The sequence below is a fragment of the Enoplosus armatus genome, chromosome 9 (assembly GCF_043641665.1).
Source record: "Enoplosus armatus isolate fEnoArm2 chromosome 9, fEnoArm2.hap1, whole genome shotgun sequence".
In the NCBI taxonomy this organism is placed as follows: domain Eukaryota; kingdom Metazoa; phylum Chordata; class Actinopteri; order Centrarchiformes; family Enoplosidae; genus Enoplosus; species Enoplosus armatus.
Window position 1 is genome coordinate 21997758 of NC_092188.1, and position 15550 is coordinate 22013307.

The 15550-nt window shown below is 45.6% G+C and overlaps 2 protein-coding genes across 2 annotated transcripts; both read left to right on the forward strand.

Annotated features, from left to right (window-relative positions):
• The first annotated feature begins 484 nt into the window (after positions 1–484).
• LOC139290234 (matrilin-2-like) lies at positions 485–7329 on the forward strand. Its single transcript, XM_070911945.1, has 13 exons — positions 485–611; positions 790–1362; positions 1480–1602; positions 2039–2161; positions 3072–3194; positions 3589–3711; positions 3970–4092; positions 4459–4581; positions 5313–5435; positions 5537–5947; positions 6044–6196; positions 6557–6649; positions 7274–7329. Exons 1-13 carry the CDS (start codon positions 485–487, stop codon positions 7327–7329), a joined length of 2274 nt encoding a protein of 757 aa, XP_070768046.1.
• An 817-nt stretch (positions 7330–8146) lies between these two features.
• LOC139290218 (skin secretory protein xP2-like) lies at positions 8147–15099 on the forward strand. The gene is made up of 4 exons (XM_070911920.1): positions 8147–8238; positions 11393–12621; positions 14603–14662; positions 14894–15099. The coding sequence occupies exons 1-3, from the start codon at positions 8147–8149 to the stop codon at positions 14656–14658; spliced, it is 1377 nt and encodes a 458-aa protein (XP_070768021.1). The 3' UTR covers positions 14659–14662; positions 14894–15099.
• The last annotated feature ends 451 nt before the right edge of the window (positions 15100–15550 follow it).

Genomic DNA, 15550 nt, shown 5'->3' on the forward strand with positions numbered 1-15550 from the left:
TGTGTCTGTTTCCTGCACTAAGGAGGTTATGTTTTCAGTCCTGTATGGTTGTTGCTTGGCAGCATATTTCAACAAATAATTAACAGATTTGGTGGTTTTCTTATGTTTGATGCCATTTCACCATTAGGTCCAGCAACATTAAAAAATATCAAATAATTCAGTGTTGAGAGTCTGACTCCAAACATTTTGCACAATTCATCCATTTACAAATCCTTAAGATTCCCAGACAGGGTTGAGGTGTTCTCCAAAGATTATGACCACCATCAGCCAATCAGCAACACTGTCTTCCACCATGTGTATGAACTGAATCCAGATGAATATTAAGATGCAGATTTTCTTGCTTTTGGATATTTCCTTCTTGCCTTTTTGCCTCTTCCGTCCGTGCAGGCCTCCATTTTTCTTGCACTGCATTGTGGGAGTATTCCTCTGCTCTTATTGTGCCTTCATCTCTCTGTAAAGACTGCAGTTGTCACCTCTTGTCAGAATGAGGTCCCTGGCCCTTGGCTTATTCTGCCTATTGTGCTGTAATGCGGTTCGACTGGACAGCCGGCGTCCCAGACCCATTGCAGCCAGAGGGCGAAATGAGACTACTGCCCAGACCAAAGCAGGGGGTAAGTGAGCAGTTGGTAACACAAATGTGTGTGTTTTTACTAGCTGCACTTGTCGCCTATTTCTATCTAAGATACAAAGTCAAAAAGGTTTCTAGAATCTTGTTTAGATCACCAAACTGAGCTGTGAATTTGGAGTATTTGGTTCACCGATCACAAACCTCCACGTCTTTGATCACAGAGAACCCTTGCAAAGCCATCCCGCTGGATTTCGTCTTTGTCATCGACAGTTCCCGAAGCATCCGCCCCAATGACTACGAGAAGGTCAAGACCTTCATCATCAACCTGCTTCAGTTCCTTGAGGTCGGCTCCGATGCCACTCGCGTCGGTCTGCTCCAGTACGGCAGCGTGGTGCAGCCAGAGTTCTCCCTCAACACCTACACCACCAAGGCTGAGGTGGAGCAGGCGGTGAGGAACATGGAGCACCTTGCCACGGGAACAATGACCGGTCTGGCCATCCAGTACACCATGGAGACAGCCCTCACTGAGGAAGAGGGAGCTCGACCAGCAAACCTGCACATCCCACGAATCGCTATGATCGTGACTGACGGGCGGCCTCAGGACACGGTGGAGGAGATTGCGGCTCAGGCGAGGGAGGCCGGCATCCAGATCTTTGCTATCGGAGTGGGCAGGGTGGATATGAACACTCTGAAGGCCATAGGCAGTGAGCCACACTCTGAGCACGTGCACCTGGTGGCTAACTTCAGCCAGATAGAAACCCTCATCTCTGTGTTCCAGTCCAAACTGTGTGGAGGTGACGAATCCCATCTAGTTTTATTCTGATGTCCCTCCCTATTTATGCATGCATGCATGTTTGCGCCCTTTGTGTTTTGACTATCTGTGTTTGTGTGTGTGTGTTTGTGTGTGTTAGGTTCAGAGATGTGCGAGGTGGTGGACCATCAGTGTCAGCACATCTGTGTGAGCAGCCCTGCCTCATACAGGTGCAAGTGCAGGAAAGGCTTCACCCTCAACCCCGATGGCAAGACATGTAAAGGTGAAGGAACTCCTTTTCTTTCATCTGATTTATTCTTTTTAAAAATGTATTTACCCATCAAAAGATTACTTTTCTTTTTCAACCACAGTCTTTTTTACATTTGCAGTTTTCATCCCTCGAGGCTGCCGAGTGCAACCGCAGTCTTCTTTGTTCACAAAGCAGCCTCACTTTCTCACAGACAACATGAGATTCCATAGTCTGATGTTTTTAGGAATTGTAAATATGTAATAATGCAATTTGAATGCTAATGTTGCTCTGCTGTGTCGGCTGGACGTGTAAACAGGCAAGTCACAAGTTCGCCATATCAACCTAGAAGGTGTTGAATAATATGTCAGTGTTGTTTTTCTCCACTGCCCCCAAATGGCCAAAAAGGTTTCATTCTACAAACTCCCCTGTAGATGACAGTTGGATCTCTCTTCATGTTGTCACTCTGTAGCTGAGGACGCGTGTGCTGTGGTGGATCACGGCTGTGAACACATCTGTGCCAACCTACCTGACGGTTATGAGTGCCGCTGCCGTCCAGGATATCAACTCAACATGGACCTGAAGACATGCAACAGTAATAATACATTTCTTACTTTAGCAGGGACTCTCCCCTTCCTTCTCCATCACTAGTGACCTTGACCTCTTTGTTCACTTCCTACATTTTGATATATTTGTCTGTATGCCAATAACCTTAACTAAACCTAACAAGAATGTTACCCAGTCGCATACACATGTGGATACTTTTCAGCTCCGTCCTTTTTCAGTGTATGGTTATTTAATCCCTTGAAACAGTCTAAATGAGAATTTTAAATTAATTCCTAACACATAATGAAGTGCAAGCCGGTGGGTCCATCAAATTAAAAACATGTTGCACAGCTTTTCTCCAGTACACCACGCTTCACTCTGCAGGTCTTACATATATATATATACAGTATATATACCCTTCCTTCAACAGGGTGGTGTCTGAGGGTGTGCTCTATTGTTTCCTTACACACAGCCTGACACACAGAGTATATTTTCTACTATATTTACTCTTAATGGATAAAGGACCACATCGAGGAATTCGATATCCCATCCCAATGAGAGCCAGCTGTTCTTCCCACCAGTGATGTCCCTCCACCCACTGATCCCTTTTGCTCCTCGGGTGGATGTTAACAGAAAGCAAAGTGGGGGGAGATTTCCTGAAGGAAGTGTGCTTTTGCAATCATCAGAGCAGCTGCTGAAATGCGGAGGTGCACCCGGGGTGTCATAGTCCCACAGAATCAAAACAAGACTGATCGTTTGATCTTTCCTGTCTCGGGTTCACAGATCTACACCTCCACCAGAGTCTTTTTATTTTTAATGAATGAGTTTTCTCTTTTGTGACATTTTTTTTCACACTTTTGTGTAGTGGAATAACTTGTAATGTTAGACACAGCAGTGGTATAGCTGGAAGTAGTAGCATTGTAGTACTGCTGCATTAATAGGAGATTCGTCCTCCTCAGAAATAGACTACTGTGACCTGGGGAACCATGGCTGTGAGCACGACTGTGTCAGCGTTCCAGAGTCCTACTTCTGCAGGTGTAAGAAGGGCTACGTCCTTGATCAGGATGGCAAGACCTGCAGCAGTGAGTGCTCTTAATCTTTGTGGCAATCAGGTGAACTTCCCAGCAGCAACAGCTGAGCAAATGGGTCTAGGCTGAGACAGGTCTCACACACACACACACACACATTTGTGTTCGCTCACAAATGAGAGGAATGTTAAATAGGACACAATGAGATATGCAAGTTATGGTTAATCAGATTTAAAGCTGCACAGCAATGCTTAGACTCAAGCTTGTAATGTCTGAATTGCCCACTATTATATAAGTGATCCATTGTATACTGAAATATAAAGCTAAAATGAATTTAGGCTACATTACACTTTCTTTGCTGCTTGAAAGTAATGCGGTAATGAATCGTCATCTGTTGATAGTGTTGGCACTGCTTCAATCCCTGTTGTGTACTGTTCATGCCACCCAGAGATTGATCACTGCGCTGATGGCACCCACGGGTGCGAACAGGAGTTCATGAACACAGGCGACTCCTGTGCGTGTAGATGCAGAGAAGGCTTCACACTCAGGCCTGATGGGAAAACATGCAAGAGTAAGTGTCCGATGCCCTTTTCTGCACATGAAAACGTGTTGTGTTTAGGTCCGGGCCTCGAGGTGATTTAGCTGTCTGCAGTCTATGTTTGTGCTCACTGAAACAATGGGACGATAGGAAGAATGCAGGAAAGCTCAGCCGCAACATGCAGCAAATGTGCTCAGTCAATTCTATCTGTCCGTGAGATTTTGATATTTCCAATGCACAGCTATTGCTCCTTAATCCTGCCTGTCCTGAAAAACGGACTATTTCTTGCAGAGATCAATCACTGCGCCGATGGCACCCACGGGTGTGAGCAGGAGTTCATGAATACAGAAGATGCCTGTGTGTGTAAATGCAGGAAAGGCTACACACTCAGGCCTGACGGGAAAACATGCAAGAGTAAGCGTCCACTGCTTCTTTCCTCTCATTGCTGTTATTTCAAGAAAGAAAGAAAGCTTTCAGAGTGAGACATTTCCTTCAAAATGATGTCTGACTGATTTGCATCGTGTGTGCTGTAAATGTGTGCTATATACATTAATAACTATTATTAATGTCCTCCAACCTGTTTTTCATTAGTGATGCTGGAACAATTTGCCTTCAGCGTTGAGTTCAACATGACTGGAGGCGCGTTAACTGTAGCACAAGAAGAAACTTGATAATTAACTCATGGTGATAAATGGACACTTTCCATGGGTCAGAGTGGACAGCAGTTAAGTTATTACTCCCTACTCCTTACTGTACTGACAGACTGACTAATTCCCGCAGAGGTAGACCACTGTGCTGATGGGAAACATGGCTGTGAACAGGAGTTCACGAACACAGAAGATTCCTGCGTGTGCAAATGCAGAAATGGATTCACGCTCCGACCTGACGGGAAAACATGTCAAAGTGAGTCCAAGCTCATTCGTTGTCACTAGCATTTAGTGACCTGCCGCCAAAGGATATGAGGTGTGTATTCAAACACACTGATCTGATGGGATACTACAGCACAGAGCTGCCTTAGAATAGATGAGATGCATTAAACGGTTGGCTGCAGTGAGTCTTGTCTTCAGTGTGGAGGCTTCTGGCTCCTTTTCATTCAGTTCTTATAAAACTGTAGATGAGTGAAGAAAAGCCTGACTTTGATGTGGTCTTAACGACACGTTTGACAGTACAAAAAAGGGTCGCATGTTTGTGTGAGGCAAAGTGAAAAAAAAACATTCAGAATATAATCTTTGATCAGCATTCTTTCCAAACGTTGCTGCGGCTGTGTCTGTCCCCCTGTTTCCGGTATTTACCCGTTACATCATTTTGAATGAATTTTGAACGAGTTGTGAGGTCAGCGTTAATCCCCGCGCTCACTGAAAAAGTCTATGTTTTCCCCTTCCGCGGATTAAGGGGATATTCTGTGTTTATGTTTACCACCATGCAGCATTCATGCCTTCAGATAGTTAGCAGTCTAATAATAATGGTGATGATGGAGACAGAGGACTTGCATGCAGATACAATTACGTGCGGTTAAGAATACAAATTTCTGTTGCTTTCACATTATACCATATAAATGAAAATATATTGTGGACACTTAAATGTGCCGCAGCTACATCATACTAATCCTTGTTTCTCTATGATTAAACTCACAGGTCTGGATCTGTGTCAGACAGTGGACCATGGCTGTGAACACCAGTGTGTCAGCACCAGCCACTCCTACATCTGCAGGTGTTTTGAAGGATTTATGTTGGCTGAAGATGGCAAGAGCTGCAAAAGTATGATCTCAGCTTTCTTTGATATAGACCCCCTCCCTCTGAATTTCAGTAAAAAAAAAAAAAAACGTAAAACATGTATTTGATGTCCTTGTTTCTGACAGAGTCCGAGTGTGGCGATGGAGTCATGGACCTGGTTTTTGTAATCGACGGCTCTAAGAGTCTGGGCCCTGCCAACTTTGAGCTGGTCAAGCAGTTCGTAAACGGCATCGTGGACTCGCTGGACATTTCCAGGACGGGCACACATGTTGGCCTTCTTCAGTACTCCACCAAGGTGCGCGCAGAGTTCACCCTGGGCCAGTACACCACCGCGCAGGGCATCAAACAGGCCGTGTCCCGGATGCAGTACATGGGGAGAGGCTCCATGACCGGCTTGGCCTTACGTCACATGTTTGAGTTCAGCTTTTCAGCTAAAGAAGGAGCCAGGCCCAACATCCCACGTGTCAGCATTGTGTTTACCGATGGAAGATCGCAGGACGATGTGTCCGAGTGGGCTAATAAAGCAAAGAACTCTGGTAGACTTATCATCTTGCCATTGCCATTCAGATGCGTGTTTAAGTTTTTTTCGAATAGGAGTTTCCTGTCATTATCCTGTTTTCTGTTACTTTCAGGGGTCACAATATACGCCTTGGGCGTTGGCAAAGCCATTGAACAGGAGCTGAGAGAAATAGCCTCAGAGCCTGATGAGAAGCACCTTTATTACGCTGAAGATTTTGAGAACATGGGAGAAATTACAAAGAAGCTCAAGTCCAGGATATGTAAAGGTACTTTGCACTAACTGAACTAGCAGTTTGTCATAAGAAGCTTCGACACACCAAACAGGGACTCCAACTGTGTTAAAGTGCTCGTAGTTAAAATCTTTAAGAACTTCAGATTACTAACAGAGCTGCTATTTCATCTGAAGCTCAATCCTACAAGCCAGCTTCTTGAAAATGTCCTCCATCAAAGTGGTGCATCACTGCCACCTGCTGCTGTTATGATGATCCCTGATTTGGGAAATTCTCTATATTACATAACCCGTTCGTGATTCATTCTCTACAGGCAGAGACAGCAAGGGAAACCTGCAGGGAAAGATGAGGACAGGACAGGAAGATCTTCTCACCTCATTTGTTCTTTCCCCGCAGACAAACCATCTGATGAAAACATGTGCCAGTGTGACAACGTGATAATGTTTCAAAAGCAGGTCACTGAGAAGCTGAAGACCCTGGTGCAGAATAATATCCTTTTCTCAATAACTGTTACACAGTTACACTAACTTTCAGTGTGGTTTCTTTTGTGGTAATCTTGGGCAAATTCTGTGTGTAACTGTTTAATATCAACCAGTTTATGGTCAATTAATCACAGCTATAGTTTATAGGTAAGGCAATGGCTTATGGCTGGCTAAAGTTTGGGATTGCCTGCCACTAAAGCTTGACTCGGTACAGGCAGATGGCTGAGAGGACAATTCTATATTTTTGAATGGTATTTCATGCTTTTAGGTTGTCAAATATATGTCATTTTGTATGAGGGGTTGGCCAAAAGAGGAATGGTTTGTAGATGGAGAACAAAACCCTGTACAATGGTTCAACCAGTCTGACAACTGAAAGGGCAGAAAGAGACAAAGATACCTCTGAGCAACGGTTAAATAAGAATATAAGAAATCACCAGTCATTGGTAAAAACAAACAAACTGAAAGCTTAGCATCAAAATCTGTTTGTGACGAGGCCTTCTCACATGCACGCGCACCTGAAAAAAGTCACCTTCTGGGGCCAGAAAATGACTTTCAAAGTCTTCGAGGTTATCAAAATGTCAATTCTCTTCAAGATGAGATCCGTATCTGCATCGTTCCTTGACTTGCCCACTTGAAGCCATGTCAAAGAAGCTGGCGGCCCTCGAGAATCAACACGTGCACAAATGAAGCACTGAGACTGGACCCCCCTCCCTCTAACCTGCAGTGCAGCATTCACAGGATCCGTCAGATCCTGCTCAGCGAGCCACACTGAAACATATGCAAATGAAATGCTTTCTGCAGAAGCTATTTATACACTTTTGTATGCAACACAATGTTTGTCTGTTTTGTCTGTAATGTTCTTCTGTCATGTAATGCCAAATCAAATTAAAAACTCTTTGTACAGTACACTGACAAATAAACATTTTACACTTCACGTTTATGGTTTGCTTTTATTGGGCTGTATGATCACTGTAGGGGATATTTAAACAATCTCCACACAAAAAATGAACATATCCAAACTCAAAAACACTACAAGAATAGAATCACTCTATACAAAAATTCATCCATGTGCTGCCCTAAACATCACCAGCAGGTGGTGGATGTCTTCCGGAGGGGGACACTCCTACTAAAGGGGAGGACACTCACTTGGAGCACACATGTTTGCCTCCTCCTCCTGTATGAATAGTGTGACTGTGAGCTGGAGGCAGTCAGGGAACATTCAGCAGTAGTGGCTGCACCGCCTTTAGCTGCGTGCTCACAGCAGATTGTTGTCTGTGGCAAGAGGGCAGCAGGCCATGCATGAACACACAGAGAGACTGGGGGAGATAATGGTGCCCAGCTACTCATAGGAACTGAAGAGCTGTTAGCTGTCCATGCTTTCACTGCCACACAGTCTCCGCCTTTGCTAACAGAGAGCAGTGGGACTTGCGTTTGCTCCTGTAATAGTTTTTCATTCATCTCAAGTCTTTTTTTTATTTTTTTTTATCCCCTATCTTTCCAAAACATGGGGTGCTCCTCATCCAGCGCACAGACTGTCGATCAAGAGAAAAGACCAGGTACAAAGCCAGAGGAGAGCAATGGAGACACAGTGGGTAAGTAGTGATCACCTGTGTAGTTTTTCAAGTGTCATGTATGTTTGCATTGCTGTGTGTTTCACCTGGTGAGTATGAACTGTGTGTGTGTGTGTGTGTGTGTGTGTGTGTGTGTGTGTGTGTGTGTTTTTTTTTTTTAATACACAGTTAACCCTAAAAGTCTCTAACTTTCACTGAGTCAGGTCTTGCTGAGGGGTGTGTGACTCCTGCCGGCTGGTCTGGAACACCGTGTGCTTTCTCACTCTACTCTGCTGCACAGCGTACTACAGTACCTCATGGAGGGAATTATTCATGTTAACCCATTTCCTCATCCCTGCCCAGAAGTGGTCTGTGTTTATTTTTAGCCGGTCCTTTCTATCTTGATGTCCTTCTGACAGTGTGTTGAAAAGTGCATTGCATGGTTTATTGATGAAATGAGACCAGGAGGAGGAGCTGACTCGAATGGTCATGTTTGATTCTTGACCTCATTTCATAAAGCTGACTGGGCATTTAGATGAACGTAGATTGGTGGAACTTAGCTAGGACTGCACACAGCTCCTACAGTAGCACTGTGTGAAAGCCAGCTGGAAGTGTTCAGCAGTCCATCTGCGGCCCGAGGCAAGAGCTGCAACCTAACCTGTTTGCTGCCACTCTGCACTGGTCTGATTTTGAGACTTATATGAGATATTCCACTCACACAAAAGAGCCCTTTTTTCTACAAGACCAAACTGATCCAAAGCGTGGCAATCTTCTTTGTGCTTCCAAAGTTTGTACGCGAGGGTTTTCTCAAAAAGCGAGTCGCTCAGATTATCATCTGTGTGCGCATGATAAGGGCCGGTTGAGAGTCGCTCCAGGAATTTACAGCTCGCACAAACAATGGATGCAGGATCACAAAGGAGAGAGAGAGAGGAGGAGGAGGAGGAGGAGGAGGGGCTGGGAGACTGATGCCCTTTTTGAAAAGGAGAGCCCAAATGTTTTCAGGCTACTCTGGAATTCCTCTGCATGGGGACAGCAAAGCCCGGCTCTGAAACTGTTTTGCATCCAGACATGTTGTCGTGCTCTGTGGCTGATGGCCTTGGTTTGGTTGGGCTTTGCATATGGACTCTGTGTTTGAGCCTGGGCAGGCGCCGACCAAGAGGCCTGACATACTCTGTGATTGTCCATTCATGGGTCCAACCTGCTGGCACATGGCTATGTCATGCCAGGCACGGTGCATGTACAGTATGTTCTCACTGTGCCCCCCCCCCCCCCCCACACACACACACGACATGACAGTTACTGCCCTTGTTAGAAAGTGCTCCTTTGTTCCAAGTGGAGTTAATCCTTTGATTTGAATGAGGTAAAAGATGTGGCTTCTAGTTTTTGAGGAAAGTGAGCAAATGACCAAAGCCTACTAAACAAGTGTTATGTGCTCAGTATACCTGGCACAGTTCCTCTGCTATTTGTGAACAGCATTTCCATCTTCCACTATGTCACTGTGTGATGTTTGTGTCAGGGCATTGTCTCTCCAGCCAGCCAGCCAGCCATGGTCACCTGGAGAAGCTCGAGTCCCTTTCCAGGCTCTTACATCACCCCAGCAAGAAGAAAAAACAGTTATTGTACTCTTTGCCCAGGCAGGCTTCTCCAAATGTGGCTGAATGGGTGGAGGTTCAAATCATACAGTGGTACAGTCTGTCTAACAAACCAGCTGTATGCCATCCAAGCCACCACTGGTCCCATCCCCTGTCCGGGCCCCCCGTCTGTCCCCCCTCCCTCCCCTCTGTGCTCTTGGCTAGCCATGGCACTGTTTTGACTGGGATCTCTGTCATCTCTGGCTGCTAAATCATGTTGACACGCGGGTCATCCATGCCTGGAGAGGCTGTCTCCGTCTCCACCCAAACACACATTCACACTCTTCAACAGCAGTTCTGGCCTGCGCAGACAACAGCTATGTATTCTCTGTGATAGTTGGTGTGTGTGAGGTGGATTTCTGCTTTAAGAACTGGAGACTGATGGAAAACATGTTGGAAATCTATAAAAGGAAAGCGTGTTAAGTCCAAAAGCCATAATATGGTCTCAAAACCTCTGCTTTTACAATTCTACACTCTTAGCTCAAACGTGATTATACACAAATAACACTTTTCCGCGTTACATGTTCTTCCACTGGCTCCATTTTCATTGGAGTTGCCAGGCAGTCACATTCCCTTCCACCCATCACTCTCGGCTCTTTTTACCACCTCTGACAGACAAATAAAATCAGGAAGCTGGGGCGTCCAAACTATCCACCCATTCAGCTCTGTGGACCCTTCTTCATTTGTGAACAGTCCAGCCAGTGTTTTCGCAAAGAAGTTAGCTGTGAAATACTGTTGAGGGAAACTGTGACAAAAGACGCATCGAAAAGCTTCTGTTAGGCTTCTGTTTGTTTCTGTAACTGAGATGTTCACTGCAGTTCCTGACATTCGAGTTTTGCTATTGTTCCTCATCTACTGTATTTTCACCCAATGGTTATAAGAGCAGGGGTCAGGGAATGAGAATAAAGGTAGGGTGCCTCTCCGAAGGCAAGCAAAGCCGTCGTCACGTGTATTTTATTTCCTCTGAGAGTGACTTGCGTGTCCTCGGGGCTTTAGACAAAGGCAGGCTTCAATAAAGGATATTTTCAACTACGGAAATGAAAGGATGTTTTCTCCAGCATGCATTCTGTGTGCCTTATTGCCTTATTTTCTATCTCCTGCCGTCCACGTTGAGTTAAGCTGCTGTTCCGCTGCATTTATGGTTTTAGTTGAATGTGTTTGTTGAAACAGGAATTAAAGTAGTTCACATCTATAAATACTTGTCACACATTCACATAAAAATATATTGCTAATAAGATAGGGTTTATGGATCATGGATGTTGACTGTCTCCGTTAGGATGCATTTTATGAATGTTGAGAAGAATGTTGTCATGACAAATGTGGTCATTTATTAACTAAACCATTCAATTCATAGATTAGCTCAAGGACCCTCCAGGAGGTTTCAAGCTCAATCAAATGAGGAAGCTTAAGGAAAGGCTTTTTTCGTTGCTCAGCGTTGTCATGTAGTTACTGTTACAGATTAACAGGGGATCACTAGCTGAAAGGACTGATGAAGACTAATGATGAGTGCCACATGCTTGCCAGTCGTAAATCCTAATTGAGCTTCTCTTTTGTCATCCCAGCTGTCAGAAACGGTATCATCGCAGAAGATGCACAAACCATCGAGGACCAGATGCAGTTGCCTGTGCAGACTGCCTTACCGGACGATCTTCAGCCAGGAGCTGATGACGGGGCGGAGGCTGTGTTGGTAGCCCTGGAGGCCCAGGAGGATCTTGGGTCTGGGGAGGACCTCCTGGCTGTGCCTGAGACGCAGCCAGAACCTGTCGCACCTGCAGAGTCGGCTCCAGAGGCTGCTGCTCCAGCTGAAGCCGCTACTGAAACTGAGGCTGCTGTAGCGGTGGTGGAGGCGCTACCCCCTGTGGAGGAAGCCCCTGTAGAAACTGTAGTGGCCGAGGCCGCTCCTGAGGTCAAAGCCCTTGTTGAGGCTGCAGAGGAGGCCCCTGCTGTTGAATCTGTTGTAGCTGTGCAGGCAGATGCCCCGGCTGTTGTTGAGGAGGTGGCTGCTCTGCCAGCTGAGGCCTCTCCTGAGGTTGCCACCCCTGCTGTTGAACCTGTTGAACCTGTTGCATCTGAGCCAGCAGAGGCCCCAGTGGTTGTGGAAGAGGTAGTGGCTGTAGCGGCTGAGGCCCCTGCCGAAATGGCCGAGGCCCCTGTCGAAGTGGCTGCTCCTGTGGAGGCAGAGGCACCAACTGACAGTGCTGCACCAGTTACTGCTTCAACAGCACCATGTGAATCCTCAGAACCAGTTGAGGCTTCAGCACCAGCCCCAGTTGAAGCTGCAGCCCCAGTTGAAGCTGCAGCCCCAGTTGAAGTTGCAGCCCCAGTTGAAGCTGCAGCCCCAGTTGAAGCTGCAGCCCCAGTTGAAGCTGCAGCCCCAGGTGAAGTTGTAGTACCAGATGAGGCTTCAGCCCCAGCTGAATCCTCAGCACCTGTAGAGGCAGCAGGGTCTGTAATAGATACAGAGCTTGCTGTAGCAACTATTCCAGAGATGCCTCCATTATCTCCAGTCACAGTTGAGGCCCCAGCTGAACCTCAGCCTGCTGTTGAGGAGGCAACAGTACCCACTGTGGCCCCTGTTGAGGCACCCTGCCCCACAGAAGCCACCCCTGCTCCTGCCCCTGAAGCTGAATCTACTGCTGCTGCGCCGGTCCAGGAGGCAGAGGTTCCAGCATCTACACCAGCAGTTACAGAAACCTCTTCAGAAGCTCCAGCAGCAACTGTGACAGCTCCTGTGGTAGAGCCCACCCCGGCAGGCCCTGAAGCACCCTCAGCTCCAGCCCCTGAGCCCTCACCTGAAGGTATGAAACTCTGACCAACACCTCTAGATTGCTCTCTATCTTTATCTCGTCAGTAACTTTAGATTCGATTACATCAGATTTTCATTTGTATTCTACACGTGACAGTTGACACACTGCAATGTGGCGCGGTCACATTTGCATGACAACATGATTCCAGCTGATGATGGCTGCAATTGTTAAGGAGAGTACTGTATGTCTTGAGGGCGCTTATGACACGTTTTCTGGCTCAATGATTCACTTGATTTTAACACAGAATCCTTTCCTGACAAACCCGTTAAGTTTGACTTAAAGGTAGCATACCTGCTTGGTAAGGCATGATCGACAAATTCTGACATGCTGACGGACTGACCTCCACCCAAAGACATGTCAGCCCTCCAAACAGATCCGCGTTGCCACTGGCTAAAATAGCTGGGAAATCTATGCAAACATGCACTCAGCACTAAGCATGTGCAAACAAGCAGAAAGAGGCGAGCAGAGACAGAAAACACTCAGTGATGTGCACATACTGCTGATAAGAAGACTTTGTTTACATCCAGGTAAACAATAAATGGCCCTTCACCAGTCACACCAGCCAATCCATCTTCTTGCCACACACGCTGCCAAAGTAAGATTGTCCTCCTTTTTTAAACATCACCCCCTCGAAGGTGCTGCCATTGGTAACTAAGCGAGTATCCAACACACGCATGGTTAGCAACACCAAAATCTCAGCAAACCATTCGGCCGTTCTTGTAATAGACAATCCTTTTACATAGATTCCTGTCCGTTCTCCTGTGATTGGTCGGAGCTGACAGGATGAACAGGATATTGTTGGGCCCAACAGATAACGCAGTGTGAGAAACAGAAAGCAGCCACACACACACACACACACACACACACACAAGCGCACACTCTCAGGGCGAGAAATGAAGGCTTGTCTAGAGTGTGTCGATTATAGCAGGAGCATGTTGTCAGCACAACAGCTCCAGTCACGCAACTCTCACTCATTGTACTCTGTTGTGAACTGACTGCAGAATAGTCATGCCCTGCTGCCTCGAATTACATAAGACAATGTAAAACGCTCTGCTAGCCTGACTGTATTCCAGTCATCATGCAAAAAAAAAAGAAAGAAGGAAAAGCCATTTTCAGGGCTCATTTTGAAGACAAATTCAGTCAATCATCATGTGTTCGCGCTGAAGATCTTCAGTTGCTGTTACACCACTGCATCTGTTCAGTTTGATTTGTAGTAGTGCAGACTGGAGTTAATGTCTTTTTAAGACAGATACAGACAAGACATTTTACGTGTCTGGCTACAATATGTGGAACTTTACACCTTTTCATTACAAAGCACAGTCATTGTTGGTTACAGTCTGTGAGATACCCAAAGTATACACTGTGTACAAGTATTGACTTTGTTGGGAAAGAAATGACGACTGAAAGTGTTTAAAATCAGTGTGCCAATTCTCAAGTGTGTTTTCTGCGCCTTAACTAAATTAACTGCACAGTTCCTCCAGTGGTCAGTTGCCTGGCGTGAGGGGCAGAGCTCGCACCCCACTCTTGACTCTCAAAGAACATGCTGTACTTTTTAGGGCAGAGAGGCCCCTCCAGGCAGCACGTGTAGCATACCCGTCTGGTGTGGAAGACATATTGCATAACTTTTATGAGAGTTTCTCTCTGGAGGCTATGCTGTGTGCACGCCAGACCAATTACCATGCAGTATAGCGTGCGTGCGTGTGTGTGTGTGTGTGTGTTAAGAGGCCAGGTGAATCACTAGTTAACCAGTTCAGCACAAGCAGATGTGGTTATGAAGGAACGCTGGCGCTTCACTTCTCCTCTGTGGTGCATTGTGACAGCAGTTATGTCTTTTAATTTGGAGATGGTTAAGTCACATGTCGAACAAGCTCCAAGTGCCCTCAGCATGAAAGAGTGCAATGTGTGCTTGTCTTGAATGAAAATGTCACATATTGATTTCTGTGTGTGTGTGTGTGTGTGTGTGTGTGCGCAGTGGTGTCTGAGGCTGCTCAGGATACGGAGAGTGAGAAAGCCAAAAAGGAGGACTGAGTGGGTAAGAGCACAACCACAAACCACACAAACCCAATGCAAATACTGCAGGATCAGTTTTGGTAAAAAAAAAAAAGAAAAGAAAGAAAGACAAAAGGTTATTAGAATATTGTTTTATATGGTGTTTGCTAACTCTAACAAAACCTACTGCGATTAAAACACTGAATATGAATAGTGGAAGTGTATGTCAAATGTCTTAAGACTGTGTAACTCTTATTTTTTTATCCTCTTTCAGAGAGAAGCCATTCACCCAAATAACAAAAACCCCCAAAGCTACCAACTGGAAGAAACGGAAGACCAAGCAACAAACACTACATTTTCAGTATTGTCTCATCAGCGCTCACCAAACTGTACACCATTAATATGCATGGTGCCTTTAATAACACGTCAGTCAGGAAAGATCAGGATTTTTCCTACATTTGTAAATATAAACCTTTTACGTTTTTCTACTGAGACCTTAAGTGCCTGGAGCCACATACTCTACACGCAGGCCTATGCAAAGGAAATGCTATGACAGAAAAAACAAACCCAAAAACACTTAGGACAGGTTAGATGAGACAAGAGGGTGCAATATTCTGAGAAATCTGTGAACTCCTGTGGCAGTGTGATGAACTAGGGGAGGTGAACTTGACTCCTTGACTATTTAAAATAGCTGCTTCTGAGGAATACAAGCCAAACACAGCTGTGAATGAAGTTCTGCAAAGAGCCCGAGGTGACAGAAACACCAAACAACACGCTGGCTGGGTTTACGCTATCAGCTGAATTTCAATTTTCGTCGCCTATACGAAACTGAATCCACATTTTTGTTTGGTGTTTACACATTATTTAATTGCAGCCTTTCTAATAAGGTTCATCTAATTGAAAGGAATGACAGTACTAAATGTTGAGTAAC

Coding starts and splice junctions, on each gene's coding strand:
- LOC139290234 (XM_070911945.1), top strand. CDS start 485: ATGAGGTCCCTGGCCCTTGGCTTATTCTGCCTATTGTGCTGTAATGCG. Junction 1,603..2,038: donor CGATGGCAAGACATGTAAAG/GTGAAGGAACTC, acceptor GTCACTCTGTAG/CTGAGGACGCGTGTGCTGTG. Junction 5,436..5,536: donor AGATGGCAAGAGCTGCAAAA/GTATGATCTCAG, acceptor TGTTTCTGACAG/AGTCCGAGTGTGGCGATGGA.
- LOC139290218 (XM_070911920.1), top strand. CDS start 8,147: ATGGGGTGCTCCTCATCCAGCGCACAGACTGTCGATCAAGAGAAAAGA. Junction 8,239..11,392: donor AATGGAGACACAGTGGGTAA/GTAGTGATCACC, acceptor CCCAGCTGTCAG/AAACGGTATCATCGCAGAAG. Junction 12,622..14,602: donor CCCTGAGCCCTCACCTGAAG/GTATGAAACTCT, acceptor GTGTGTGCGCAG/TGGTGTCTGAGGCTGCTCAG.